The following is a 15484-nucleotide window of genomic DNA, read 5'->3' as shown; positions in this document are numbered from 1 at the left end:
TGTTGGGAGAGACTCTTGGACAGAGAGCTAGGATTGCCAGGCCTGGGGTGGGGGTGGGGGAGCGTAGCCAGCGTTGAGTAGCTCAGGGAAGGAGACCAGCTTCAAGGATGCCCACACTCCAGCAGACCCGAGGTTCTGAGAGGATTGGCAAGAGAAAGGCCGATCCTGGGGAGGATGAACAGAGCCATGCCAAGCAATATCGAGAAAGTTGAGGGCTGGGTTCCTTTCATTGGCTTCCACTTCCTTCCTTTGGGAAGGAAGAGATGTAAGCTGAGACACCGTAGTCACTCTGGCGGGAGAACTAAGTATTAGGAAGGACATGTCTGTCCTGTTGAGTGGAGGTGAGCCACAGAGCTCTGCCTTCCTGCTGCTGAGTCAAGGATGAGGACAGAGGGGGACTTAGATGTGAGGGTCATCTCCTTTCCCTGGACACAGCTGAGGAGAAGCCGTTCGGGTGCTGAAGTTTCTTTGTCTCTAGTCTCTCCTTTTAAAGGACTAAGGAAACGGATTGCTTAAAGGAAACTTGTAGTGAGCCCTTTTGTTTATCAAGTGAAGCATACACCAGAACTTCCCTGGTGAAGGCATTCCTCTCTTCCCAAAGCATCTTAATAGCAAATGTGCACTGTACTGGGTGATGTGTCTCATTCCAGGAAACAGAGAGACAGCCACTGTGTGTGTGGGGGGGGGGGGAGGGGAAGCTGAATTAGTGTGTCAGGGAGTCCATTTTAAATGTCCCTTTAGCCTATGGCATCCCTCCCACAACTAGGGATGGAACTTCAGAAGGGGCTGTGCCACAAGGGCTTTGGACCAGGATGGATGGTGACAAGCATGCCATTTGGGGAGAAACTATTGGTGCTTTCCAAGGTGAGGGAAATGCCCCTGAGAATGTTGTTTATAGAAGCGATGTGTCCTAAATCCTCTCTTGACAGTTCACAGGAGAGACATCCTGGGAGGGGTTCGTCTGTGCCGGGGAGATGTTCAGTGTTTGGGACAGGCTTACGAGCATGTCTCCCAGTTTTTCAGCTTCCTGCCACTATCACTTCTCAGTCTCACTCACAGCACTAAATTCGCCCTTCCCTGAGATGGGCATCCCACCCCTTCCAGACACAGCAGGCGTGCTGTCTGGGAACTGTGGGTCCACTTTTAACAGGAAAGAAAAAAAAAAAGAGCCCCTTGTATGAAAAGACAGCAGCCCCCCTGCAGTCCCGCGAGATAAAGTCGTTTCAAAGTCCTTCGCTGCAGCCCACACCTCCATATGCAGTGGCTGACCTAGTTTTGAGGGAGCCAGAGGGCATCTGGATGTCACCTTATTTACGAAGTTGAGAGAAAAAATGCACCAGGCTCTAAGCCCTCGCCACCGCACGCGGTATCTCGGGAGATCTGTCCTCCGCTTCGGAGGCCCGGAGAGCGGGGACAAATTCTGCTTAGCTGTGAGCTGGAGGCTTTCTGCTAATGTCACCTTTGGGGAATGGGTGACAGGGCTTAGGGAACTGTTAACTCTGAAATTCTCTTGCTAGCTGTGTTTCGGGGGAGGGCCCTTCATCCTGTGGCTGACGGGAGGTGTCTCTAGGATAGTCTTGACCGAAATGAGTGCCACACTGAGCCTCTGGCAAGTGCCTCCCCCCTCTGCCTTGTTTTTACAATACTACCTACTCAGGTGCTGGTCAGAGAAGCCTGTTTTAATGGGTGATGCTGGCCATCATAGATCCTGGACAAGGGTAGGCGTGGAGTCTACATACCTGCGGTTAGACCCAGTGCCCTGACTTACTTGCTATGTGGCCTCAGCCAAGTCATTTTCACCCCAGAGCATTCAGCTGCCTCTTCACTAAAATGAGATAATAGTACCTGCCCAGGCTTATTCTGAGTATTTGAAGGAGTGACATTTTTAAGTAGAACTAAGCATGCAGAAAATGCTATGTAAGGATTTACTGGTTTCTGCCATCGTCCTGTGGGTGATTCCTCCCAGTATAGAATTTGTCACCTCTGTAACCCAGTCCTTTTACTTGGCTTCCCACAGCTTCTCATCTTGATTTCTCCCACTAGAGAAATCTTGCTGGGTGAATTGGTGAAGGCCTGTAACCCCAGGTACTTGAAAGACAAAGGCAGAAGGATGAAAAATTTAAGGCCAGCCTGGGTACAGAGTGAGTGCAGAACCAGCCTGAGCAATTTAGTGAGACCTAGTCCCCAAAAAGGCAAAAAATACACACACCTGCACACACACACTAAAATAAGATAATGAAATGAGGGTCGAGGGTGTATCTTTGTAGTACAACTTTTACCTAGCATGTGTGACACTTGGGATTCAGTTCTCAGTAGCACACTTGCACTTGTGCATGCACACACACATGTATGCATACACACACTTTGCCTGACAATAACTTAGAACTGCAAACTTTGTCAACCACCTTCTTGGTGAACACAGCTGTAAGACTGTGCATGGGCAGCACCATCCAGGAAGCCCCAACATGATCCCATGGGGCTAACAAGTCCACCGGAATAAAAGGGACCAGAATGCAAGCATATAGCCCAATGTCCAGGTCACTTTACCTTCAGCAAACTCAGGGTCCCAGGCATACCCAGTCTTTTGCTCTTGTACTTGTCTCTTCCTAGTGTTATCCAGCACGGCCCCATCATTTTTTTTTTAAATCCACTGTGTATATAAAAAGACTTAGCACAAAGCTCAGTCTCCAGCCTTCTGAGCTGATTATAACCTCATATATTAGTTTCTTAAAATAGTTTCTTGTCTTATCATTTGCATGGCACTGTGCTCAAACCCAAGTTTGGGGTAGAGAGTTGAGCTCCAGGAAGAACTCACATTACTAATGGGCCACCCTCCAACATGTGGACAATGAGGTGAAGCAGTCAATCACTGATGGATGCTGTCAGACACCCCATTTCTGGCACAGGAAAGGAAGAAGCTAAACATCAACTGGCTAGATGTGAAGTGCATTTTTCTTCTCCGCATTAACATTCGGGCTCCGGCAGAAATGATAGTAACCACAGCCATGTTGACAACAGTACTGTGTTACATATGCCTCGTGCTTCACCAAGCGACTTTTCCTGTCTTATCTCACGTCTGGGATCTGATTGGTTCCTGCAAAGCGGAGTTGGGGGAAGGTGAGTTTTGCCCTTGGGATAGAGAGAGGAAGTAGTTACATGGAGAGATGAAGGAGGCTTCTCCTTCTTGGGACAGCCTTGGCCGACAGTCTAAGGCGCGAAACTAAGTCAAGCTCTATCCCTGGGCTGTGTATCCCCATTTGCCATCTGGCATTTGCTTCCCTGGCGTTAACACTCTGGCCTCCATTTCTGTCCAGAAAAATTGGACTGAAGTGAACAAGAGGGCGCAGCTCGTACTCTGCACCTTTCCTATTGCTTTGGGCTTTCTTGACCCCTTTCCTTTACATCCATAGATGTCAGCCTGTGTGCGGTCTTCACTTCGCCCCAAGGGAGGTTTAAAAGCCACGTAACTAGGCAGCTGTGCAGTAACGACAAGACTCGTCCCCGCTACTCACTCCATTTCCGCTCCCGGTGACCCCAGTTCTGCTTATTCGTGACCTCTACCAGACACTCTGGTTCACCGGGGCCCCTTGAAAATTGCTTCGCCCCACAAGCTATTTCTTGCAGCTGAAGAGCTCTCTGATGATGCCTTAAGGTATCTGCTGGATCTTTGCAGCAAGCTAAGGAGGGTGAGAGAAGCCTGATGTTTGAAGGGAGAGCTCTTTTCTCACGGAGAACTCAAATTTTCAGTTTTCTTTTTATCCTTCTAGAAGCGATTTTCAGAAGGCTTGGCTTCTGACTTGGAGACTCGGCCCCCACTCTGGCCGTGTTGCCAGACCATCCTGGGAGATCCTGTCGCCCTCTTCTCTCACGCCTCTGTTCCTGAAAGGAAATCACAGCAGCAGCCCCCTAGAACCATCAGAGCTCCATTCTGATGTGGTGACCTTACTCCCGAAAGAGCTCAGCTGTGTATCCCAGAAAACAATGTGTTTCTGCATCCAGTCCCACCCAGCTGAAGGCTACCCTTCCAGTCGACTTTCTCCTCTTCCCCCGGCATCCAGTTTCTTCTTGGTCTCTCCTAAGCACTGGTTCCTTCTCCTGGTAAACTCTTTTCTCCAGTATCAACCTCCTGTAATGGACAGATCCACCCTCCTGATTCAGGGGCTTCCCAAGTCCCAGTGGACAGCATTCTGTGTCAGTCTCTGCACAGACGGGGAAGAAGGAGCCCCAGTTGCTGATGGAGACTAGACACCATGAGCAGAGTCAACTCTATCTGACGTCTATCAGCAGTGGGGATGCGTTCCCCATTCAGATGACATCTGACTAGTAATGCCTGTTTCCACAAGGGAGCTTTGGGTTTAGCCTCTGGTGGTGGCATTTATGGCCCTTGGAGAGCTGGAAGCAGACCCATCAGCCTTTGTAATCACGTGCCCAGGCAAGTGGCAGGAGCCTTTCCTCTTTGCCATCATACTGACTTTGACTTTGCTGGCACCCCCTGCCATGCTAATTAGTAAGCAAATTAAACTCCATATAGGGTCCACATTGTGTGAGTTCCCCCCCCCCCACGCCCCCCACGCCCCATTCCAGAAACAAAAACTGGGCTTAAGTCCATTCAGTTCATCATATTATATTTCACATTGGGAGTTTTTCAGGCAATTATACTAATGACGGGGAGTTTTCTACTTCCTGGAAGCTAGACGCTTCCCCCAACATTGTATTCCCATGTGGTGTGCAGTTGAAATGTGGGCAGAGAGCCCATAGATGGGGGCAACCATGGGCAGGGCAGAGGAAAGAGAGATTGTACTTGTCAGCAATGAAATGAGACTCAAACCAAGTGAGGAAACGTCAGTGTTGGAGTGGGGTCTAGACTCAGTGTCCCAGTTAGCTTATCCCCCCACAACGAGCTCAGAGGTCTAAACTCACAGCCTCTGTGTTTTATAGAAAGTGGCTGGTCTCACGATGGTGAGAAAAAAAATGATTAAAGTGACTGGAGCCCGCAGTGTAGGAGGGGAACTCACCCCTGTTGAATCATACGCTACCTCATTTGGTCTGAGAAATAGCCCTTTCTCCTCTATTATATGTCCACTCTGTCTATCAGCTCTTTAAGGGGTGATGCTCTCATAATTAAAATTAACCATTAAGCTATAGCATTGAAGGAGCAATTGCCTAATTTTTGAGGAAAATTTAAATTTATGGCCAGCTCCTGAGATCAAATGAATACTAAGGAGAAGAGCGAAAACCCTGTGGAAGATAAATAGAAAGCCAAGTGGGATATTGACTTGATCCTTCTCCAGTGCAGGGTAATTTGGCTTCTAAAGCGAGTTAGATTGTAATAAATTAAATTTAGATTTCTGCACATCAATTAAATAACTCCCAAGACAGAATTCCAGGGAGGAGAAGAGGTGATAATACATGGGGGGAATATGAAAATGAAGATCTGATCTAATAATCTATAATTGATGTGCTGTCCCTTGGTAAGGGGCAAGGATTTTCCAGGAGCCAGCTACTACGTGATTGGAGCTTATCCTAACCATTGGCACGAGCGCATTCCCCATAGCGGTTTCCTTCCAGGACCATTGCCTGTGTTAGGATTCACACCAGTGGTGTGGAAGGCCCGGGGAATTGTGCTCTCTCTCTTCCCTCGGCTGGCTGTCCTTGCAAAAACGAGGTCACTTCCTGCTGGCTGGGTGAGAGCATAGGAATGAGTAAATATTTTTGTGAGGGACTCACTAACGGGGTGGGGTGGGGGAAGCAAAGACCAACGTTTGAATAGTACATCCAGTGAGATGGAAGAGACACCGGTGTTGATACAAGTATTAGATGAGGACCACAAGGCCCTAGGTTCAATCCCATCCCAACACACACACACACACACACACACACACACACACACACACACACACACACACACACACACACACACACACAGAGAGAGAGAGAAAGAGAGAGAGAGAGAGACAGAGACAGAGAGAGATACACAGGTGCTGGCTGAGAATCTTAGCTGTATCAACTCTAGAGCCTCTGTTTTCCTGTCTATAAAGTGGAAACTATGTAACTAGCCCACCTCTTCAACAATGAAATAAACTGTTTTTTTATTACTATACAAGTGAAAGGACTTTGCGTGCTATCAGCGTTTCTCTCTGTCTTGTGTGGTACTGACTCTGACCGGTTATGCTTTCCAGTGCTCAAAAAGTTCTGTTTGGTCTTTTCCGGATCTATCTGGCCATCGGTTTCGTTTGTCTTTCACTTTTTGGCTACTTTTTATTTCCTATTTTATCTATAGCTGTGTCTGCGCTGAATCTCCAGGTACATGTTGTCCTCTGTGGGATGACTCCCATATCTGGAATCCTCGGAGGAGGATCTCAGTGTGCTGATAGTTTCTGCTGCTTTTGCCAAGAGTGGTCTCAGTCTCTGTCTGTGCCTCTCTGTCTGTCTCTCTGTCTCTCTCTGTCTCTGTCTCTCTCTCCGTGTGTGTGTGTGTGTGTGTGTGTGTGTGTGTGTGTGTGTGTGTGTATGTATGTGTAGTTTTTCTCTTTCTTTTTGTCCCCCCATTTTCTTCTTTAGTAGAACCTTGTTGGAACCCCAGGGTCTAAATGAGAGGTGCTTTCTCCCAACCAGGATGTGCATTTCTGTCTCCTGAGACTCAAGGGCACTGCCCATATATACTCTTTCATCCCCTTCTTAGGCTCAATTACATCAGAATGGGGTTTAGTCTTCCCTCTTTGGGAAGCCCAGGTTTAACTTCTCAGAGATCTTTAATCTCAGGACAGGCGGCCTCACATTTTCCCCTTGTTGGGTATTCAGTCACCCCAGCTCTCCTTGCAGCCTCCTGAATGTTGCCTAGCCTCACCTCTTAGTGTGAGTGAAAGATTTTCCTTGTGGAGAACCCAGCAATGCATCCCAGACTGACGTGGTGGTGGCTTATTGGTTGGTAAGATGTTCCTGGGAAGCATCTGGCCTGCTGTGGTTCTGGAGCAGCAAGAACACAGTGGATGGGAAGCAGGACTGCACGGGGGGGTGGGGGGGTGAGGGGTGGGGGGGTGGGGGGGGCGGAGGGCACGGGGGGGGGGGGGGATGGAAGCCCTGGAGAGCCAGAAGCTGTGGTCCTGGAAACAGCCTCGGTGTGAGCAGGTGGGGCTCCAGTCCCCTACAGCTGGCTTAGAAACCGTCTATTGAGACGTGGAGGGTTAGTTCAGGCTTGGAGAGCATACACCTTCTCGGAACTTGGGCAGATCATTTATCTTCCCCATATCTTATTTTCCTCATTTGAAAACTGGGCTGGGGCTATAATTTCCTGTTGGATTTCAAATCTGCTTCCCTCTGAGGCTGCGACAGTAGGGGTGCTGTGAAAGCCACAGGGTCTGGGTATTTGGTCCAACACTATCATGGATGTTTCTCCGAAGGTGGTTTTGAATGACAGTAACATTTAAATTGGTGGGCTGTGAGTAAAGCAGATTCTACTCCAAAGTGTGGGCGGGCTTCAGCTGGAGGCTTTAGGAGATGAAGACTGGCCTCTCCCTCTCCCAGAAAGAAGGAATTCAGCTGGCAAAGACTGCCATTGGCCTTAGGTTGCAAGTCATAAGTGCATGAGCTGTTTCCTTAACATAAGTCTGTTCCTGCTCCTTTCTCCCCACTCCCCCGCCCACACACAGAGAGAGACAGACAGACCGTGAGGGAGAGAGAGGGGGCAGGGATGGAGAGAGAGAGATGGAGAGAGAAAGAGAGGCAGGGAGAGAGTGGTTCTGTTTTTCAGGGGAGCTCTTTCTAATACAAGAATACATTCAAGAATCAGCAAATTGGGAGTGTCGAGAGGACTCAGTGAGTAAGAGCACTGGCTGCTCTTGCAGAGGACCCCGTTTCGATTCCCAGCACCCACATGGTGGCTCACAACCATCTGTAACTCCAGTTCCAGGGGTTCTGATGCCCTCTTCTGTCCTCAACTGGCACACGTGTGGCACACACCCAGGCATGCCGGCAAAAAGATTCACGTACATAAAATAAATCTAAAAGAAATGTTTGAAAAGAAGCAACAATGACGGAAAACTGGGCACTGATGTCATTCCTCGGACACGCAGACATCTCGTATCGAAGGCAAGGCTTGGGTAACAGCTGCATCGGAGAACATAAAATTGACCAAGGATAAAGTGGAGGGGCATAGGGGCTGGAGGATGGATGGTGCAGTAGACCACACAGGTCTGCGTATGAACTCTGTAGAGTTTGATGAGCTTGTAGAGATCAGTCTGAGATGTGCTTCTCATGTAACACAAGTAGGACAGGGCATACCTACTACACCAGGACAGAGGAGGCAAGGGAGATAGGCCATGGCCTTGCACACCGTTGCCACCGGTAAGACACACGTGGCACCAGTTCCTAGTGGTCCTGCTTCTTTCATCAGGGATGAGAAGCCAGAGACGGAGACTGTTGGAAGCGCTCAGAACTCTGCGGCAGTGCCTGGATGGGGCGAAGACTCTCTCCTACAATGGCTTCCTGCTCAGGCTCTACACTATCTACTTTTCTAAGAGGAGCCGTCTATCCTGAGACTGGTGAGGGTGGACGGAGAAGGGTGATATAAAATAAGGTATAGATGGTACCTGGCAAGCATCACTCTAAGGAGTGGAATTCCATAGACTATCCATGTCAGTGCCCATTTGATGTGGAAGTAAGCCATTATGGGGGGGCACTGTCCCAGTGCCGAAGGCTCTCCACAGGCTCCGAGGCCCTTGCTGAACCCATTTTGGCCCTTGGTACCTGTCTTACCCTCCTGTTGAACCTGTCTGTGGAGGCAGGAGCTTTTGCAGTAGGATTAAGTACTTAATCAACGGTCCCATCCCTTGCAAGCTGATGAGCTTGTGCAAGCCACGTACCGACTCCTCTAAGTAGATCCCTCCCTCCCTGCACAGATGGGGATCAATTGTGTAAGGAATCTGTGGCTATCTATATGCACATATACAACATAAAATGTTACTGTTACCATTTTGAAGACACCTTCACCATCATATAATACATTCAGATGTCCCTATGGGAAAGATCAGCTCCCAGGACAGGCTGCCCGCCTTGAGAGGGGGTCTTGGTGCAGCAAGCTGTGAATGATCTCTAACATGGGACATCTAAACATCCTGAGAGGAAAAGTCCCCTCCAAGGCTGCCTCCTACTGACTCTTTGTAAGATTCATCCTACCAGCTGGCTGCTGCTCTTGCATTCTGGGGCCAGAATTCCAGCTGAGTCTTCATGGCACCTTTCTCCACAAAGACAGTGTCTGCCAGAGATACCAGGGATGCTCAGCCTCCCTGTGGGTGGAGAGAGCCAGGCCAAGAGACCCCTGGCCTCCTGCCCTCATGGCTCCATGCCTCTGCTTGATGCAAATGGAGTATGGCCTGGGATGAGGCTCAAGAGGTGGGTAGCACCCCTACCTCCAGCCTCTGGTTACCACGGGTGCCTGGTCCTCCACCTGCTTCTCCAGCCACAAGACCCCAGTTCAGACATCAGGATCGGTCAAGGTCGTTCCCCAACTGGTCATTTTGTGAAATTTTTCTTCCTTCTACTTCATCCCATATATGTGGCCAGCGCCATTTTCCCTATAGCCTACTTTCTAAGACTTGGCTCTTTTCCAGAGTTTTCCTCTATGCATATGTCCTCTGGATAGTTCATTTTATACCAATGCAACTGGGCCACAGGATGCCCAGGCATTTGGTCAAATATTTTGGAGATGGGACCCACCCAAGATCTTGTCAGCCTCATAAGGACATAAGCAAATTCTTCATGATCTATAAGCTTTTTTTTTTCAGTATTAAGGAATTGAATCTAGGGCCTCACACAGATGCAGCCAGCTTCATAGGTCACAGAGATTATAGGTCTGTGCCAACAAGCCTGGCTTTATAAATTCTTGTACACACATGCACACTACTGGTTCTGGTATTCTACGGCACACTCATGAATGGACCACCTTTTATCTGGCTTCCTTTGCTATACATTCCCTACCCATTCTTCAAGGTCTAACTTCTTTGACCCTTATTCTAAGAACTGTTTTCTGTTTCCTTCGCTCCTCTGTAAAAACACATTGTCATTGAGCTTATGTGGTTGAGTTCACCTTGTAGTGTGGTACTGGTCTCTCGTCTCTCTCTCTCTCTCTCTCTCTCTCTCTCTCTCTCTCTCTCTCTCTCTCTCTCTCTCTGTGTGTGTGTGTGTGTGTGTGTGTGTGTATGTGTGTGTACCAACACACAGAGCAGGACCTCTCTAGGACAGAGACTGCTGTCACTTCCTCCCTCCCCTTTAACTCAGAGCGCTGCAAGGGTTACGACTTATTTAGAGAATGGTAATGAATTAAGTTGGCAGTGAGCCAATGGAAGACATTTCTACCACCCTTCCCATGAGGATGGGATGTCAGGGTTACCCTGGGGTGATGTTCCCACCAGAGGTGACATCTGTGAAGCTGTGACATGGCTCAGCACAGGTTGTAGGTTTCTCACGCCCACCTGAGTTCCCCCCCTAGCATGTTCTGGAGCAAGCAGTATTGTTAGACACTAATAAAATCAATTATTGGATAAAAGTCGTCGGTTTCCAGAGCTTCATTTTATGCTATTAGAGGAAAATGCTGCTTCAAACAGAGATAACAAAGAGGACTAGAGAGATCAATTACCAGATAAGATCTCACGGTGCCTGAGATGAGCATGCAGGCTGGTATAACCCCTCTTTCCCCGCCACAGGGCCTGTGCAACTGTCATTAAGGCTACCCTGTACCTCTGGCTTGGGTGTCTGTGTGCAGAAACAGCTAGAATTCTGTGACAGAGTAGCTGGTCTCTTCTCCCTTAAGATTTGTGCAATGTGAGACACTTGCTCCCGACTGTTAGGGTCATGGGAATGAGCAACCTTTTCTTGATAACAGTGCCGGCCCCTGGACATTAGTTATCCCATTTGAGGCCATCAGGAAGTTCTTCCTGGAGGTGCAGCATTTGTGGTTTAGATGGAATTGAAAGGTTTGGGTGTTTGGGGTATAGACTACTCTTTCTCATGGTCTCATCTCTTCAGAAATGGCTGCCAAGTGCAAGCATCCAGCTTGCCAAGGTCCAGGCCAGGATACTCAGCCCCGCTAGCTGGGTAGGAAGACTATTGGCTGTAGATTTGGTGTTGGTAGGGTAGACCAGGTATCATGGGCTCTGATGGGTAGGCAGCCCCTCTCCTCTCCTCTTGGAAGAATCCAGAAGGCTAAGCTCTGCCTCGAGACCTACCACTTGCCAGACTGGTGGCCTTTCTAGGGTCAGTCCCTTCTTCCCTACTCTGCCCAGAGAGTTTGAGTATGCAAAAATTTATTTAAGTTGATGTCACCTTTCATATTCTGAAGTCCTGTGTCCTCATGCACACACAATGACATGCTTATTATCCACTCTCCCGCTGATACTTCCTAAGAGTGGCTATGGGTTCCTGGGTTGGAGAAACCAAGGGACCAAGGTGTCTAGTGGGTCACACACCATTGTTGATTGATGACCTACTTCCTGAATCTGCCTCTCGAAGTGCAGAGGAGAGAAGAATAGTCATTGTGGCCCACCTTGTAGCATAGAATGTTCTAACATAATCCTGGGAAGATGGTCTCTTCGGTCAGGGTACCAAAATTCAGGCCCAGGTCCTGATACTTTCTACGTGGGGATCTTGGGCACAGTGCTTCCATCTGACTGAATTCTCACCTGTTACGTTGAAAATCGGAGCACATGTGTCAGGATCATATGAGATCGTGGGAGCTATGGTCCTAGGACAGCACCTGGTATGTGGTGCTTGATGATGAGCAATATTATGACTGTTCTGTATGTGATTGTTACTGCTGGTGTTTCTGCTGAGATTCTGCCCCCTGGTGCCATGTTTGAGCTCATCATTGCCAGGACATGTCTAGTCTCTAGTTGGTTGCTGACAGATGGATGGGAGCTAACGGCGAGCAGGGAGCCTTCTTACAGACTTTCCATTCATGTCACACAGCCTTCTGATGCGGATTGGGATGACCTGTGGGAGCAGTTTGATGAGCGGCGGTATCTGAACGCCAAGAAGTGGCGCGTTGGCGACGACCCCTACAAGCTGTACGCTTTCAACCAGCGGGAGAGCGAGCGGATCTCCAGCAATCGGGCTGTCCCGGACACACGTCATAAGAGGTACTTCCTCCTCCTCCTCCTGTGTAGGTACCTTACTCTTCTCTGTGGCCAGGACAGATTAGCACAGGCTTGATTTAGGGGCCTGCAGTACTTAGCACCCAGTGCTAGGAACTGAAACAAGTGGATTAGTTTCTGCCATCAGACACCAAAGTGACATAATGAGTAAAATATCTGTGCTACTTACTGATTTTTGCCACAAACCATTCCAGAGACCCTGGTTTCTGCTTGGAGGTTGAAGAGGGCGTGCGGCCAATCATAGAGGGAGCACCTGCCCCTCACTTGGTGAGCGCTATAGGTGCTACATTCTATAATGCTCACGGAACACTAAAAGGCTGGGCCTGGCTTCCCCTGGCTAAGTCTCACAGCCCAGCCTGGCTTTCTAAGTGGAAGGACTTGATGGGTATATCCTCGGGAACCCAGATCGCTGTCTTTCCTGTCACTAGGAGAAACCCTTTCTGTAGCAGCCTGCGTATGAGAAGAGAATCTAGGGGTCTCTTCACTTGACATTGGTTTCCTGTCTGCCTGCCCTGTCTGTCTTCCATTCCCACAGCCTCCTTGCTGCCACTGGCTTGGATGGGCCATAGCTCCAGAACTGGACAGAGAGCAGGCCTAATCTGATGTAGAAAGCTTTGTTTCCGCAGAAAGAGGCTTTGTGAAAATGGATGCTGTATTGTCTCATCAACGGCTCCCTCAGCCCTGGTAGTCCCTATGCTTCCTACTGATGTGGGAGAAAGTAGTTTGGTCCTAACCCGATTCTCCCCTCCCAGCCTCCATGCTTTGGCCCAGACATGCCAAAGAGTCACACAGAGATGACTTTGATTGGTTCATGACACTGACTCTGCGCTCACTCCAACAGCAATCTGGCCACTGGGGTGGGAAACACTCAGAGGCAGTTCACCTGGAAGGGCATAGCACTGACTTAAGGTACAGAGTATTGACTTTAGACTCTTAGCTTTGCCTCTTTTGTTTATTTGGGTCCCCATGTTGTGGGGTGCAAATGGGCTTGTATAATGATTGAGGTTTATTTTATTGGTAATTCTTGAGCATGTACTATGTGGAATTATTCAGACTCAGTTTCCACAGCGGGGCTGCAGGACCTGGAAATCTCGTCTTTTGTACCATGTCCCATAGAGACATTCAACTAGTCCTTGTTGGTCACTGCCATTACTGCATGGAGCTGGAGTCTTGGTGTCCATGTGAATACAGCAAAGAGTACAAACTGGGTGATAGCCATCTGTAAATTTAACTCTCCTTAAAAGGTGCTATGAAAGTCTACCTAAGCAGTAGTGCCCATGTCCCCTGTAGCCAGAGGCCCCGCCTCCTCCCTCCTACTGGCCTAAACTGTCTTAAAGTCAGAGTCCCATCGAAATTCTTTTCAATCTTGCTGTCTGAATGCCCTAACCTTTCTCCTGTTACTCCTCTCTGAGCAAAATTTAAATATCAAGTTATTATATTTCCTTGAGCCGAAACTATGTGTGGGAGAGCAGGCAAAACGGAGCAGAGAGCAGGCTGAGAAGCCCCATTAGGTCTCAGGCAAGTAGTCGCTTTCTTGTTCTGATTCTGGATGCCACCACCACCACCACCCCCAGCCCACCCCATGACCCAGGAAGGAAACTGAAACTGTCCTGGGCAGAAAAGGTGAATGGATGAGAGCCCTTGGAGTGCCGTCACAGCTGCTCTAGCCACCGGAGGATGCCCCAGGAGCTCACCAAGCAGTTGAGCGTGTTGAGTTCTGCCCTCTCTCTTTTCTCTGATCTGTGAAGCAGAAACGAACGTCTGTACCAAGGCCAGACTTGGGGTAGCAGGGCAATGAAGAGCTGAGCTTGTCCCTCAAAGAGCCCAGCTCGCCACCCAGCTCTGGGCTCGGGCACCTACGCAGAACTCCATCTGTTAAAGAATGGTGGTCCGCACGGAGATAGCAAGAAGGGCAGAGAGGATTGAGACGGAATCCAGACAAAAGGGGAAAGAATATTAGCCATATGTTTGCCTCAGGGCAACAGCCTTACCCTGCAGGAGTTGGAAGGGTGCCATTTGGAAGATTCTGGATTCGGGGAACTTTATTCGAAAAAAAAAAAAAACCCAGGAGAGTGGAGATCAGAGGACTCAGAACTGGGGTGGGTGACTAGAACCAGAAGTTGTCTTGGGAGCCTTGAGTATTCACTGAGTGCAAAGTCCTAGTCTGGCCCTATGGCAGGTACCAATCGGATCGTCCAGCCCCAGGCTGAGTCTAGTAGAGTGCTGCCCCCTGCTGGTGGTACTCTTGTGATCTTGAGACTCCCATAGTATGCCCGCAAAGCCCTGTCGGAGTTCTTCCTTCAAACTCAAACCACTGGGTGATGTCCTAGCCACATGATCATCCTCATCCAGCCCCTGATTATGGAAACCATCATTCTATGGCTGGAGTCACCAGCCAAGTTTCCTAATCCTGCTGTGAGTCCAGTCTCCCTGGTGGATACGAATGTCGTCCCAGGAGCTTGTCCACCCAGACCAATAGAACCCTGGGACTCACTTGGGGGCCCTGCCTGCCTCAGCCATGACTGGCATAGCTAACAGTGGCCAGAGGTTCTCAATAGCCATACTGCTGACATTTTTGGCTGTATGATTTCCTCACTGAGGGGATGTTCTGAACATGACAGGATTCTAGTAGCTTCTCTGGCTCCTACTTACTAGATGCCAATAACCTTCTCGTACCTCCCCCCTACACACACACCAGGTTGTGATAACCAAAAATATCTTTCCCATATGTCTTTCCTGGAGGACAAAATTTCAATGAGGATCACTACTGTAAATCTGGCCTTGCTTTTTATCCAAATCTTCAGAAGTGAAATGAAAATATTTATCACCAGTCCATCACCAGCAGTAGGTCAGGCCAGTCCCCCTGTGTAAAGCAGAGTGAAGTTGAAAGCAATGTAAGAGGGTCACCAGAGGGTCAGGACAGGGGTCTTTGGGATCAGACAGTCATTTCTCATCCTGGCTGTGCAGCCGGTTAGATGAATGGACTCACTAACTTTCTCTACTCCTTGCTTTCCTCTTCTGAAAAGCAGGGATAAAAATAACAGGAATGATTCCCACCTACTTTGGTTGCTATAAGGATCAAATAAAATATGTAGACAGCATTGACCTATTTTATAGTTAACATTAGAGAAAAAAAAAATACTGTGCAATGACGGCCCAGCCTCGTGTGGAAGAGAAGCACTCTGGTAGAAAACCAGAGATGAGTAAACCAACTAATGAAGCACCGGCCTGAAACCAGAATGAAGATGCTAAACGGTCAGGTGTGGCAGTGGGATAGGGAAGAACTGAGGTGGGGTTCAAGGTCAGGCTTGACGCCAGAGAGATGAGGCTGAGCAACA

At 48.9% G+C, this 15484-nt stretch overlaps 1 protein-coding gene across 6 annotated transcripts in view; it reads left to right on the top strand.

The window, feature by feature from the left end:
• Galnt14 (polypeptide N-acetylgalactosaminyltransferase 14) overlaps nucleotides 1-15484 on the top strand; it is a 234387-nt gene that overhangs the window by 132101 nt on the left and 86802 nt on the right. For all 6 annotated transcript variants that reach the window (XM_052746236.1, XM_052746235.1, XM_052746233.1 and 3 more), the window contains exon 2: nucleotides 11962-12131. In XM_052746236.1, coding sequence (XP_052602196.1) covers nucleotides 11962-12131 — 170 coding nt within the window. The remainder of the gene's footprint in view (nucleotides 1-11961; nucleotides 12132-15484) is intronic.

The sequence above is a fragment of the Peromyscus californicus genome, unplaced genomic scaffold, assembly GCF_007827085.1.
Source record: "Peromyscus californicus insignis strain IS unplaced genomic scaffold, ASM782708v3 Scaffold_1__1_contigs__length_55948999, whole genome shotgun sequence".
In the NCBI taxonomy this organism is placed as follows: domain Eukaryota; kingdom Metazoa; phylum Chordata; class Mammalia; order Rodentia; family Cricetidae; genus Peromyscus; species Peromyscus californicus.
This window is presented reverse-complemented; position numbering and strand designations above follow the sequence as displayed.